At 33.3% G+C, this 16,036-nt stretch overlaps 1 protein-coding gene across 2 annotated transcripts in view; it reads right to left on the bottom strand.

Annotated features, from left to right (window-relative positions):
* Positions 1-3,695: 3,695 nt before the first annotated feature.
* The window catches only part of ARL5A (ARF like GTPase 5A), a 30,568-nt gene continuing 18,227 nt past the window's right edge, over positions 3,696-16,036 (bottom strand). For both annotated transcript variants that reach the window (XM_074215977.1, XM_074215978.1), the window contains exon 6: positions 3,696-11,878. In XM_074215977.1, the coding sequence (XP_074072078.1) occupies positions 11,830-11,878 (49 nt within the window). In that variant the 3' untranslated portion in view covers positions 3,696-11,829. The remainder of the gene's footprint in view (positions 11,879-16,036) is intronic.

Here is a 16,036-nt window from a genome sequence, read left to right as displayed (position 1 = left end):
AACTATAGGATTATTGCTAGGTATGACTTGTGAGGATCCTAGGGGAGACAAGTAAGTTTATAAGTAACTACTAGGAAAGAGCTAATAGAGGAAAAGATTTAAGATAGGGGTGGTGGTAGTGAGAATCTGTTGGAAAAGAGGTTAGGATAAATGGTATATGTAGAAGGGTTGGCTTTGGTAGGTACAGACTGAGCAAAGAGAAAGATAGAAGGGGATGACAGCAGTAAATTGCCAATGTTGGGAAGGGAAGATGAAGCTAAAAAGGATTTGCTTCTTTTGTGTTGGTAAAGAATGAGGCAAGGTTCTCAGAAAGGAATGAGTGGCATGGACAGCTTGAAGAGATTTCCAACAACTGCTGTGAGTATAAAGGTGATAGAGAATTAAATTATGAAGTAGAATCACCTTCCTGCAGTGAAGGTTCAATTGAAAATAGATGATACGAATCTTAGTGGACCCAGTCAGCAGTTATGTGATTTCCTTCAGCTTTGTTCAGACATGTGAGTAAAAGTCCAGGAAGGGAAGTAATGGTGGAAAGGGTCCAGGAACTGGAGTTTGGCAAGGTAGGAGTGGGACAAGTATGTACAGGATTCAAGTGTAGAGGACAGTGTAGAAGTGTACTAATTAACTAAAAGGAGGAAAACTATAGCCAGGTCTGGGGTGATAGCCTAGAGAAAAGTATTAAGAAGTAGAGAGACCAGAGCAAGGATGAATAGGTTTAAGAGGAGTCAAGGCATAGGAAGAATAAGATAAATGAGAACAAGAAACCACATTTAAATTAATAATCTGAGACAACAGAAAGTACATAGCAAACAAAACTATTATAAATCAGCTATTACTACTGAAACACCTACAAGTATTAGCCCTATGCAGGGAACTTAAAAAAGTTCAAAAAAAATATAAACACATTGTTTTATACTTGTGTGTGTGTGTGTGTGTGTGTGTATGTGTGTGTGTATGTATACTCCCAGCCTCAAAAATCATCCAAGCTTCACTCCTAGGTTTCCAAATGCTTACAAAGCATTTCCAAATGAATATTCCAAAATCACCTGCAACTTAACATGTTCTAAGTGTTGCTGATTATTCTATTCTCTTGTACTGCTCCCTCTTCCTAAAAATCCCCAATTCTGGTAATGGCACCATTGTTCTCCTTGGCTTAAAAATCTTGGAATCATTTTTGATTTGCTTTGCACATTATATATTTCCACACTTCAGGAAACCCATCACTGGGAAATCTCATTATCCTGCAAGATTGAATTAGCCCTATTATTCACATCTCATTAAGTACCCTTTGCCTGAGAAGAGTCATGAACTCCAAAAACCTTCACTTAAGGTTTTCTCCTAAAGTATAGTGCTTCTGGTCATCTTTGAACTTCATCATGTAGATACATTATAACTTTGTCCCCCTGGTTTTCAGCTTCTTTTGGGGCATTGTTTTCCTCTATTGGAAGATGGGATAGAAATCATGAATATTGTTGATTCTGCCATTGAAATTTCTAGCTTATTCCTTGTAATTTCACCTCTAGGTTGCTTTTAATTGCCTCCTTTTTCATTTTGTACCTTTACTTCTTAAGAACAGGGATTGTCTCTTTTTTTGTATTTGTACTTAGAGCAGGAATACCAAGTAAAGTGAACAATAAGGTCTCTACCTTTTAAGACTTTATAATCTGATTGAATATATTAACATAATGTTGGTAAGTAACAAGACACTAAGCTCCAATATGACTAGCAATATTTTTCATCTCTTTTATATTAAAGTTTTAATACTAAAAGTATACTTCCTACATGTAAAATAATTCTTTCCTATTCAAAAATCACAAATTATATTTCAAGCATGCATATAGCTTTGTAGACAAAGGGCCTGGTATTTAATGGTACACTTGAAAAAATAAAGCTTTTGAAGTGAAATTACAAGTAAACTCTCCCACATACTCTAGCTTTGACTACTGACTTCAGATATCAAATATATTTTTTTTACAATTACTTTTTTTTTTGCAAGGCAATGGAGTTAAGTGACTTGCCTAAGGCCACACAGCTAGGTAATTATTAAGTAGTGTCTGAGGCCGGATTTTTAACTCAGGTAATCCTGACTCCAAGGTCAGTGCTCTATCCACTGAGCTACCTAGCTGCCCTTACAATTACTTCTTTAAAGAAATCTGCACAGTGAGTTCTGGGTGGAAACTGATGTCAATGGGTTTTGTTTTTTTTTAGTTTTTGCAAGGCAATGGGGTTAAGTGGTTTGCCTACCACAGTGAGTTCTGAACCAGAACTGTTGACAGGGAATCAACTCCTTCTCAACTAAAAAAGTAATACACTGAATGCCATGATCAACTTTTGGGTGTTAATATTTTAGATTATTAAAAAAATTTGATTATCCTTGCAATTTAAGTAAAATTAAATTTTTTTGCCCATATTATATGTGATCTCTTAAATGTTTTTTCCCTTCTTACATAGAGAAATCTATGATCACATATCTAACTCTCAAAATTAATTTTAATTCTCTCTACAAAATAAGTTTTAATATTTGTAATTTGTCATTTAAAATCTATTGATAATTCATATTTTATCTAGTCAGAAACAATAATTATTTTCAAAAGTCTCATCTTTTGCTTCTTTACTAACAGACATTAATATATATCTCTTAGGTTATCTGGGGAACAAAACCACCACTTCAGCAGGTTCTAGAAACGGGAAACATTTTAGGGAGTTGAGGGGAATGGTGGTAAGATTAAGGAGAAAATGTCTAAGGAAAAGCAAAAATTTCTAAACCTAATGGTAGGTTTCATAAATGGATGTCAAAGTTTTGAATAACTTAATGGCAACAATACTGAGACAGTATAGATTAGAAAATAGATTAAGTATGTGACACAAAGGAAAGGAAACCTATGTTTGAAACTAGATCTATTACTTTTTTTTTTTTTAGGTTTTTGTAAGGCAAATGGGATTAAGTGGCTTGCCCAAGGCCACATGGCTAGGTAATTATTTGAACCTAGGTACTCCTGACCCCAAGGCTAGTGCTCTATCCACTGGGCCACCTAGCCACCCCTTATTAATTACTCTTTAACTTTAGTCAATCAGTCAGTAAGAATTCATTAAGTACTTATTATGGACCAGACAATTGAACCTAAAGAATGGCAGACAGTCTTGCCCAAGGAGTCCACAGTCTAATGAAAGAAACTACAAGCAAATATACTCTTGGAATAGGTGGAAGTTATCTTTTGAGGCAGATTATAGCAGCTCAAGTACTAATGGGGAAATAATAGAAAAAGTCACTTCTTTGGGGCTTTAATTACCTCTAAAGAGGTTAAACTACTCCTTCACAACTTTAGCTCCTATGACCCTACACATCCTGCCTAAAACAAATAGTAAGAATGTGACTAAATGATGAAATAAAACCACAAAACTGGTTGTTGGCCTATTATTTAGGATAGTTTATTCCCTTTGGTGAAATATTATTTTATTATCTTTCATGACTATTTAAGACTTGGGAGTTAGAAGACCTGGGTTCAAAATCTGTCTACAAAATTTATGTGTCACAGTGGGAAAGTCATGTCATGTCTCTATCCCTCTGGTGAAATAAGTTCTTATGACGAAAGTTCAAATGCAGTCACAGATATTTCACTACTAAACAAAATGATATTAAGCAACTACACTCAAACAATGATTTTAATTGCAAAACCAGCAAGAGAATGACAAAATTTTCTCTAAATTGATATTTATTAAGAACCTATTGTATGCATAGCACCATGTTTTTTTAAGTAGTTCCTGTGCAACTAAAATGAAAAAGTCTGTAACACTTCAAATATTATATTTTGGGTAAAGATATTAAATGCCTCTCGAATTCATCATGGCACATTAAGGAATTTACATGAATGAAATGGAAAGAAAAAGTAAGGTAGGTTTACTTGATAAAATCAGAAGTAGTCGGAATTAAGGGAGCTAAGCAATGAATTAAGGACTTGACACTAATTAGTGCTAGAAAAGAAAGTAAAAAGCAAACAAGCCTTTTATCCTGGGTCTCTTGGGTGTCGCCAGAGAGCAGGTCCCCCAATTTGTCAATGGAAAACCCCAGACATGACAAGCTCCCTGTGGGCAGAGCTCCAGGTAGTTTGGAAAAACAGAAACCCTAAACAGGCAGGTTTGTTGGGTCTTATAACTTCTGGGCACAGGTTGGGGATTCTGCCTCCCAACCCAAACCTAAGTCATGGAGACCTTGTCACTAGACTGCTGAATGGTAGAATTGAATTGTGCAAAGGGAATTATATTAAGAGTCGGAGGGCCTGAGCTGAAATCTTAAATCGGCAGTTTATAATCTGTGGGCCCTTGGACACAGCATATGAACTCTCCAGACCTTAGTTTCTTTCCTCTTCCATAAACCAAGGAGGTTGAACTAGGATCTCAGGGACAATATTACTGGAGATAAGGTGTAAACTCTTGGAAACACGCATTTAAAAAATCAGTTAGGAGGCACTTGTTGGGACTTTAATAATCTCTACATTAACCCTTGGACAAAAAAAAGCCTCATCCAAATGAGTCATCTCGGTTTGGGAGAAAGGTTACTTTTGATTAGGGACATAACCTTTTAAAGCCAAAATGGTCTACCATTTAGGGTAGCTAATTTGAACTCTAGAAAGGCTCATTTTGCATGTGTTGTCATTGCTTAAGAGTAAAGGTTAACATGAATAAATGGCTTAAATGTTTCTACACCTATTAACATTTCCAAATTAAAACTTCAGCATTTGAACATTATCAATGGTAACGTTAAAAAAAAGTTACCATCTTTGAGGTAGAAAAAAAAAAGATTAGCAAAAATTTTTTTATTAGGACTTAATAATAGTCTACCTTCTATCTTATAATAGAACTCTTCAGAAGATTTAAAAAAATGTGATAACGTAAGCAAACATCACAATTTTCAAAAGATAACACATTTCATCATATAGTGGCTAAAAGAAGTGTCACAAACTATTCCACATATAAATCAAGTGCTGAATTACAATAAAAACACTGACAACATAATAGCAGTGGGAATGGAGCCATTATAATTAACCTTCTTACAACAGAAGATTTAATGTGAAACAGTAGATATGGTAACAATTTACTTAGTCTTGTTTTTTTACAAGTAAGGCAAAGAAAATTACTTCACGTCAATATCTTCCCTATGGTTTTTAAAAAATAACTTACATATGTTTCACAGCTGTACAAACATACAAACAAAAGCATTAGTCAAATCTGAGTGGCCATCTATGCATATGTACATCTGAACATTTCTGTAGTTACTTTTGAAGAATTCTCAAGCTATTGCCACCAAGCAAGTTCCTTGCGCTGTAAGAGGTAACAGTTTCAGCCTTTTTTTTTTTGGACAAAATTATGGTAATTTCCAAGTATCAAGAAGTGGTATACCTACCTAAGCACCACTGAATCTATGAGTTCAAATGGAAGTGTTCTCTTCTATTCTAAGTCCTAATACCTACTAAAGGCTCTTCAGAATTTTCTACACATTCCTATGGAAAAAGGAGTGGTTTAGGGTGGTAGAATCCTCTCTCCAGATGATATCAACAAAAAAAATTTGTTTTAACTATTAGCAGCCAATTTTACCCAAATGCTGGCATCCAAATTCTCCAAATTTTGAAAAGAATTTGTCAACAGAAGCTTTCACTTCTAGGAATTCCAAATCTGTTATATTGTCATATGTAAAGAAAAATAATGCAGACAAACAACAAAACAGTTTTGTAATACCGATTAAATCCAATTACAAAAAACTCCCAGGTATTAAAAAATGTGTTGTATTATTAAATACTTAGATGAGTCTGTGATAGGAGAGTGTTACAAACAACAGTGAAGTATGGACTGGGTAAAAAGAAAGAATAAACCAGAAGAATGAATTCTGAACTTTTAATTAACCAACAATAAACATTTTAAGCACTAAATATCAGTCATTATGCACTTTCTTCAAGCTTAGCAACTAGTAAAAGTCTTTAAGCCTCTAACTAATAAGTACCCTTAAAAGGTGTGATGCAGCCACCATCAAATAGTGTGAGGCCCCCAGTGTCTATGGTAATGACAGAAGTACAGGAGGCAGGGGTTCATAACACGAGTGCCAGATAGCTGGATTCAAGTACTGTTCCTGACATTACTGCTGTCCAATAATAAGTTGTTTCCTTTATCGTGCAAAAAGGGAGCAATAATACTTCCATGATTGACCTCATAAGGTTTTGTGAGGAAAAACACTTTAAAAAAAAGACATCAAGAGCTTAATAAATGAAATATCGCTATTTTCTAAGAGGGTAGAGTGAATTCATTAGTGGTCTAAAACAGAAACTGAACTGAATGAGGCTATTAATGTAAGAAAATAAATAGAACAACCATGGAGACTTGAGATGGAGGGGAAGGGTAAACAGAGAAAAAACAAATTTCAATATGTTAAACAGGGCATTTCAAAGAAGTGCATTCTATTTTAGAGAACCTGAAATAAGTTAGATGAAAATATGGCAAAAGTATCTCTACCTATAGTCTGTAGTTATACTTTAAAGTCAATAAATAAATGGGCATTTATTCAGAATATAGGGGAAAATAAGCTCAATCTATCAAAGAACTTAGATTTCCAAGTAAACTTTTAAAGAGAAATAAGGTATTGGCACCAAGAAAATTAAGTGGCTCAGAAAATGCATGATGTTAAATGAAGATTATCAAATACTGAGAATAGCCCACATCTTCAAATACTCTTCAAAAAAAATTTCATATAATGAGGAATCTGCTATAGTGTAACTTTCTGCAGATTTAATGCTGTTTAAAAATAAGAACAGATTTCCATTAGTAAAGGTCAGGTCTCATTCATTAGGACAATTATCAGTTCAGTATATGCATAATCATAGCAAATTCTGTTGTAGGCTCTGCTGGGCTCCTTTAATCTCAAAAGTTTTTGGTACTCTTTAAATAAAGGAGTTAATTACTTAAAAACACTGGGAGCTATGTTGAAAAGTCAAATATATATAATTCTAGGCAAGATAGGCATTTATTAAATAGACTTAATAGTTGATACAAATTCATTTTAGGATTTTCTTGTGATTGTGAGCACTTCCTACCAAAAACAGTACACTGAGCATGCAAAAACAACACAAAGTATAGTATATATTGTATGACATAAGTTTGGACATGTGATTTAATTAATATTGAGAATTCCTATTCTACAATTTATAGTTTTAGCATCAGGGAGACTTATGGTTCAAATCTGACATACATTGACAGTATGACTCTGGGAAATTCATTTAGTTTATTAGGGGCCCTGGTCTAATCTCTGAGGCCAGCTCTCTATCCATTAAATTGCATTTTATTTTGTTCAATTTTCCATATTTCTACCTATTCATTAAGATTTAATAGAAATGGGGGGCGGTTAGGTGGAGCAGTGGATAGAGCATGGGCCCTGGAGTCAGGAGTACCTGAGTTAAAATGTGGCCTCAGACACTTAATAATTACCTAGCTGTGTGGCCTTGGGCAAGTCACTTAAACCCATTTGTCTTGCAAAAATCCTAAAAAAAAAAAGATTTAATAGAAATGCTAATTTTTAGTCAATATAATCTTATTTAAAATGTGGCTTTTCTTTTTTTATATTGTTAATGCTTTGGCGAAGTTACAGAATAAATGGTATTTTTAAAATATTGTGTTTTGTATGAATGAAAATTTCAGAAATTCCATTATATGCAAAAATAAATAGCATGAAGAACTACAATTCAGAATTTCTTTTATAATACATAACTTTTTCTTGGACTCATTTATATTATGCTTATTTTATAAAGATCAAGCATGTTATATAGGAGACTATTTTTATGAAAAATACCAGTTCCAATATTTTTTGGAACTTTTCTTAATTAAACATTGTGAAAAAAAACACATGGGATCTTAACTGCATTAATTTAAAACATCATCTTTGGGCTAAATAACTTTAACTTACATGAAGATCCTGATTATTTACCAACCCTGCTTCTGTCCCCCAAGTTGGACAAATACCCATTCCATTATACACAATACTACCTTCCTTACAGAGACATAGCAAAGGGAATAAACACATATTTTATTCTACAAATTATCTTATTTTTGTCCAATCAAAAGAGTGCTGAGTTGGTAGAAACTGGCTACTTCCTGTCTGTATATTTGAGACAACTTCTCATTTCTCTCCTTATTCTGTGATTAGGGATAAGAAACATCAAAATTACATGAGCCAGAAAATCCTGCTGCCATTTTAGCTGTGTCCAAATAATTTAAAGATTACTAGTCTAACTGTAGTCTGGAATCAACAAGCCATTGTTCTCATAATAGTACAGGGTTAGGATTAGAATAGGTAAGATTTCTATTTTTAGGTATCTTAACACCGTATACACTAAAGGGGAAAAAATCCCACCTTAGTTAGCTAAACCATAGTTCTCTCTCATAAAACAATTAAGACATATCACAGAAGATTTCCCTCATTTTATATATAAGAAAACTGAAACTCCTAGAAGCCAAGCATCTTGCTTAAAAATTGGCTAAACTAAACTAGAACTAAAACAAAGGTCTTCATGACTTCAATTAAGTGCTACATTAACTAATCTGTAGCTCTATTTATTAAACATCTTTGAGAGACCAGTGGGGGAAAAGTCTTGCTTTCATAACATCATTTCTATCACTGCTACATTTACATGCATTGAACATAGCTGTATTTTACTATCATATAATATTGGATAGCAGAGCTGACAAGTTTTTGAAAGGCAGAAAGTCTTTTGAGAACTATACTTGAATCTTTAACTCCCCTCAGTCTCTCCATTACTTGCTAGATCATCTGAACTGGATTGGAATGATGGTGCTATGGAACTAAGGTCTAAAAATCTCTCATTCAGGAGCCCATAGACAACATTAAGAATTCATTTCCTACTTTATAAATTATATTAAGAGTAAATTTAAAGTTGAATTTACATTTTCAAAGATATATCTGTATTTTTTAGAGATTTAATATCATAAATTTATCACTCAGTTTACTGAGGTGCAACTACAATGTTCCTTTCAAAGATAAATCATAAGTCTCCTTATTTTTACATAAAAAAGCTGAATACTAAAAAAAAAACAAAATAAAACAAAAAATTAGCTTTTGCTTTAATTCACCTATGTTAAAAGAATTATGGATCATCACTTATGAATATCTGTGAACCCTCACTTTACTGAGAACTAAAATGAACTACTTCAAACTCAAGAATTATCAAGATGAGCTTTAAGTCTTCATCCATGAATCTGAAAATTATTTTTCATCATCACACCTGAAACTGTGTTCAGATATAAGGGCCTTAGCTTGTTTCAAAGGAAAACAAGTTATTTTCCTAAACGCAACACATCCTATGCATTCTTAGGCCATTCCAACAGCAAATTGTAGAAATTATTCAAACTATAGTCTTAATTGATACATAGTTTCAAAATTTAATTTAAATATACTTCATTTAAATTTCCGTGATTTTGTCAATATAGATTCCTTCTACTGATGCAAACTAAAAATTTTCTTCTAGAGTTTCAATAGTTGAAAAAGTCTCTCCAAATTTAGCCAGACTGGTCCTCAGACAATAAAAATATAATTCATCACTGACCACAACACAAAGTCTTTCCAACTTGGCAAGACCAAATATATTTAAAATATACTTTTATTTAAGTTGTGTATTTAACAATATACAATAAATTTGGAAAATAAAATATTAGGAAGAGAGCATACTGGCATCAATGTGACTTGGAAGAAGTCATTAAAGGGACTTATGTCAGTATCCAAAATAAAAAAATAGTCAAAAGTAATAACCAGAAGGATGCTGAATGTGCACCCACTTTAGAGATGTCTCAGCTTTTAGCTATGGCTACAATTTTTGAAAAACAGGTCTATGATATCATCTGCATTAGATAAATAACTATAATCTCTTTTAGGTGGTTGGGAAAAAATTTGAGAGTTATCTGGCATTTGAGAATCAATAAAGGTCTATAATTGATGATTCATCTTCAAAAGCATACTGACCTTTACATAATTAAAATTTTCATGCTTCCCTTTTAAGCTTGAAAATGTAAACGTCTATAAAAATATAAAATTCAAGGTCCTTAATGCTAATCACTGAAGTGATCTACCAAAACCACATGCTTCTAAGTTAAAATTTTATTATTTTTATAATGTATTTTGGTAGTAATGACCTTTAAATCTGTATTATAATTTTTGATATGTACATTTATTTCTCCCTAAAACTTCATTAATTTGAAAAGGCTTACATTAATTTTAATGTTATTTCTTGTACAATTTGGAGGATACTGTTTTGAAATAGTTGAGATTTTAAAGTTAACCCAATATAATACATAGGAATTTTTAATGGTAATATTATTAGTTAGTATAAAGACTATTCATGGTTACGTCAGAGGCTTATATTGAATTTAACAAATTTAAAAATATCAATTCGACATTTATAGCACTTTGAGTAACAGTACTGTAAATGACAATAAAGTTTAATATAGATTACTTTAGAAGTCACTTACCATGCAAAACCATTTTGAAATCATAATAAACATTCAGAAATATTTTTGCTCAGTTGCCTAGTTATTAAGCAATATATAAGTGGGAATAAGTCACTTAGCTATAATTTTAAATGCTCTCAAAATACTGATGCTTTAAAACAAAAAAAAAAAGGTGGAAAAAAATTCTTGCTTTCCATAGCAGACCACTACAAACCAATGACAGACCCTCCACATTTCAGTGACCAGGATAGTATGCCTTAGTCTTGAAGATGTCAAATTCATTCAACAGTTGCCAATAATTTAATGTTTGTTCAATGATTCTAACTAAAATCCAATACTTCAAAATTTTGAAGGGTCACACCATTTGATAAAACACATTTCTTAAAATGTTTTTTCTCATAATTGACTCTGAAAATTTACTTCCTAAATTGTATTCTCATAATTTAAAATGCAAGATTACTTAAATAGACAATATAAGTCCTTAAAAAAAAAAGAACATTCTGGAAATAAATTAGTGGCAGTTGGTAATATTAAATCAACTACTGCATAAGAATTCCATTCCAGTGTACCATATCTTCTTGTGTGTTTTTATGATTTAGTTTAACCCACTCCCAACTCCCAAAATTTGGAAACTTTCAGCTTTCATTTTTTTTTTTAAAGCAGTGCAAAATTTTTCTGGTTAGGTTACTACAATACATAGAACATAAAGGACAAAATATAAGTGACATGTCAACATCTATGTACTGATTTCATTCTAGTTATAAGTAAGCATATTATTTACTTAGGTTAGGCATATTATTTACCTTTCTCTAGTATATAAAGCAAAGCCATTAATCTAAATTTGAAGTATACACACAATACATATACAAACTGATGCAAAACATCTTTCTCATAGGTAACATTACATTTAAAAAATAGTGGAAATTGAATACTTGTGCCATTGATTTGTTTGTTTGTTTGTTTGACTTGAACGAAAAGACAACATTCAACTTAGGGAGGGTTATACTGATAATAAAGCTCTCGTAGTTAAAAATGTCTTCCTCTCCCTTTATACTTACCACAGACTACACAATGTCCTGAGAGGATTCATCATGACAGAAATGTCAATCACAGCTTTAAGACCTAACTTCAGAAGAAACTTATGTGAAAGCAAACTGGAACGTGGGAATCCATCTTTCTTTTCAAAGAAGTGGTCTTAATTTGTTTCTTATAGAAAAAGTTTGTCAGTTTATTATAAATATATCTAACCCATTAATTTTTGCAGTTTTCGGGTTAATTATAGTCCACCACTTCATTTATGTAAAGTCTACAAATAGAGGTCAGTAGAGATCATCTAATCTTAAGACGTGACATCATCCATTCAAGTCCTTGGCACAATCTATAAATAAAGAAAATAATGTAGTTAATATAGCAGATTTTTTTCAAAAAACTATATACTAATGATAATTATAGCTTACATTTATATGAGGTTTTATCAGAAACAGAGTAGGAGAATGCCCTGGATTTGTAGTTAGAGACCATGGATTCAATCCAAGCTCTGCTAATTACTAATTTGCAATCCAGGGCAAGGTTAAATGAGGTCTCATTTCCCTCCTCTGACTAGATGATTTCTATGGTCCTTTCCATACATCTAAATCTATGATCCTTTTACAAAGAGTTTACATATATTATCTTATCTGAACCATACAACAGCTCTGAGACAGTTATTATACAGATGAGAAAACTGGGGGCTTAAAAGGTTTAGGTGACTTGCTTTTGACACTCCTCTACTGAAAAATCCTGATATTTTCTTCAGTTGATTCTTTTTGTTAATCTTGAGCTGAACTTCTATTCCCTTTTCCATCTACCTTCCTCATTTTCCTGGCCTCAGTTACTATGTTCATTCATTCATTCTTTCTGTTTCTGTCTCTCCCTCTCTCTCTCTATACACACACACACACACACACACACACAAACACACACACGTGTGTGTGTGTCTGTGCATGTGTAAGCCAATACCATATCTATACCTACTCTGGAAATTCCACACATCTAAGACATGAACTCATCTTCTCCCTAAAAAAAGATTCCAATATACAAGCCTCATGTTTATCAGATGGACTACATCATTCCAATCTGCTAGGCTTGCAACTGTAGAATAATTTTTGATTCATTTTGCTCATTTGTTCTCTATATCCAGTCACCAACTGGTACTTATTTCTTTCTGCAGAGATCTTAAAATCTTTTCATTCTTTTCTATTTCCATTGTAATCAATCTCAGGCCAGGTCTTCTCAACTCATAACCATCTCCATGGAACCGGTGTCTCCCTTCTATCATCATATATTACAATTAATCTTCCTAAAACATATCTCTTGACATCATCTTGCTCCATGCTTACACCACTGTCTAACCTGGGTAAGGAGATACAAGGGAAGATTTTGGTCCAACAATCAAGCTCCATCCTTGCTGTTGAGGATCTCAAGCTTTTTAATCAGATCTCTTAGCTAATGCCCAGTCTTTTCTTGCCCAGATTCTAACTTGAATTTCTTTCTCCTATGTAGTGCAAATTCTACCTGCTATAGGGTACCTTTGCTTATCATTATCACCTGTTGTTAAAAACCAAATTAGTCAGGAGACCTAGGCTCTAGTCTTGGTTCCACCACTTGTTAACTTTATTTATTTTTTTTAGGGTTTTTTGCAAGGCAAACGGGGTTAAGTGGCTTGCCCAAGGCCACGCAGCTACGTAATTATTAAGTGTCTGAGACCACATTTGAACCCAGGTACTCCTGACTCCAGAGCCGGTGCTTTATCCACTACACCACCTAGCCGCCCCAACTTGTTAACTTTATAATTTTGAAAAGGCATTCTACTCTTTCTAAACTTATTTTCTCATCTGTAAAACAGGGAAGTTGGTGTCCATTAGCTCTATCTCTGTATTTCAATTCTTTTTTTAAAATTTAAATTTTTAAAAATCTACAAAAATCTGCCCTCTCTCCTTCTAATCCTCTGTCCCAATTAAGAATTTTAAAAAAGCCATATAATAAATATGTACAATAAAATAAGATACATTATCAAATCTAAAAGAAAAAAATCACACACACACACGTCTTATTCTGTATGGAATCTTTCACTTCTGTGTTACTGTGGTTAATCATTACATTAGTCAGGGTTCTTAATTTCTTCTTTCCTTTTACTTCAATTGCAATGTTTTGAGTATTAAATTTCTTTTTTTCCAATCAGTAAAAATGTGCCATCTCTCCATTCTACCTCCAACTTCCAATTGAGGAAAAAAGGAAAGTGAACAGTTCCCAAATCTTCCCCCTTGTCTGTTTTCACAATCTTGCTATCATTGCAAAAAGTTTTTCTGTTTCTATTCACTTCTCTCTGCATCAGATCATGCAAGTTTTCTCCAGTTCTACTGAAACCATCCCCTTCATCATTTTTATATTATAATAGTATTCTATCATATTTACATACTGTAACTTATTCAGTTATTCATCAATTAATGGAATCCCAGTCAGTTAACAATTCTTTGCCACTTCAAAATTAGTGCTGTGTATCTTTGAATACATCTTTAAGAGTTTATCTTACAATTAATTATTTCTTTAATTCATCCTCCTACTAAATTCATCTTCCCCTTGCATAAATTCCCTCATATTTCCCTGTAGGGTAAATATGTTCCTGTACCCAATTCTATTATGTGTATTTCTCCCCTTGACCAGTATATATAAGAGTCAAGTATCAATCCCTCCCGCCAACCCTTCTTTGTTTAGATAGACTACCTGCTTGTATACCTCAATTATGCGAAATAATTTTCTGAAACCTTTTACCCCATCAGTGCATTATTCCTCTTTTCCCTTTTAATTCTTCTTTTAAAATCATCAAAACTATTTAGATTCCCTCCTTTGATTCCTCATAATAGGGCTTATAAAGGACACATATAACACCTTTCTGTATTAGAATTAAGCACTTTAACCTTGTTTAGTCCTTTATAATTGTTTATTTATATTTACATTTTCTGTTTAACTCCTGTGCTTGCACTTCAAAGTTTCTGCCCAGTTTTGGTCTTTTCACCAGTCCCATTTTTTTTAAGACCATTTTTCCCCCCGTAGAATATGTAGGTTTGCTGGAGAAGGTATTCTTGGCTATAAGCCTATGCCTTTTAGAATATCATATTCCAAGTTCTCCACTCCTTTCTAGAATTAATTGTGGTTAGTTAGTACTTGAACTCTTTCTTTCTGGTTTCATGTGGTACTTTTATCTTTGACCTTGGATTTTGGCTTATATTATTGCTGAGAATTTTCATTTTGAATTTTGTTCAGGTGGTCAATTGTTTAGTCAATGAATATTGATTCAGCACCTACTATGTACCAGGCCCTGTTAAGCACTGGAAAGTAAGAAGGTAATTGATAGATTCTCACTATTCTCACTTTGCCTTCTGTGTCTTAAAGAGATTTGGGCAGCTTTCTTCCCGGATTTCTTGAAATATGATGTCTAGGCTCTGAACTTGTTTTTTTTTTTTGGGGGGGGGTCCTGACTTTTAGATGGTCCAATTAATTTATTTCTCCTCCATCTGTTTTCTAGTTCTATTATTTTTGCTATGAGATATTTTATATTTTCTTCTACTTTTTTAGTCTTTTGACTTTATTATCATATTTCCTGTGGTCTCCAGGATTTTGGCTTCTCTTTAGTTCAATCTAATTTTTGCAGAGTTCATTGTTTGGACAAGATTTTGTTCCCTTGGTACCAAGCTGTCGGATCACCTTTTCAATTCTTTATAGAACTCATTTCTTTCCCAGTTTTCCTCTGGTTTTTATATTTAATTTATAAAAAAAATTTTAATTTTTATTAAAAAAACCATCTTGTTTCATCTCTTTCAGGAATTCCATCTGAGTTTGTGCCCAAGGTAGGCTTTTTTCCCCTAAGGTTTTTCGTGTAAATGTTTCAGTCATTTTCTTCTGAGCTATGTCTTGGATCTTCATGCCACTATAAGTTTTTTGTTGCTGCTGTTGTTCACTTGCTCTTCCTGGCTTCAGAACTGACATTAGAACTGAGTTCTGCTGACTGGAGAAAAAAATCAGAGCTGGGTCTGTTGTGGCTTTCTGGGGTACTAGTGTTCTGTTATTCCAGGATCTTAGGTACAGTCCAAATTTGTGGTGATACCAAAGTGGTCTATTAAGGGCACAGTCAGATCACTGCAAACTCTGAAAATTCCTGATCTGAGTTTGGATGGGGAGCAGGTAAGAGAATATTGGCTGGCACCTGTTCCCACAATCTTCAAATAATCAGATCCTAGTAATGTGTCTAGGACCTTGTCTTGACTTTAAGCACTGCCTTTGGACACTGGGATGCTCATACTCCTGGCCAAACTCTGACTCAAATGTCCACTAACCTCTCTATTTGACTACCTATGTTGACCCAAGCTGGAAAACAGCAGTGACTTTTCCTGGATTGTCTAATCAAAACTCTGTTCAAATGCATTTTCTACATCTGTTTAGTTTGGAAGGAACCTACTCTGTATTTCTTCCTGTTACTCCCTCTGATTTCCAATTCTCA

This window comes from Macrotis lagotis, chromosome 1, assembly GCF_037893015.1.
Source record: "Macrotis lagotis isolate mMagLag1 chromosome 1, bilby.v1.9.chrom.fasta, whole genome shotgun sequence".
NCBI classification, from domain to species: domain Eukaryota; kingdom Metazoa; phylum Chordata; class Mammalia; order Peramelemorphia; family Peramelidae; genus Macrotis; species Macrotis lagotis.
This window is presented reverse-complemented; position numbering and strand designations above follow the sequence as displayed.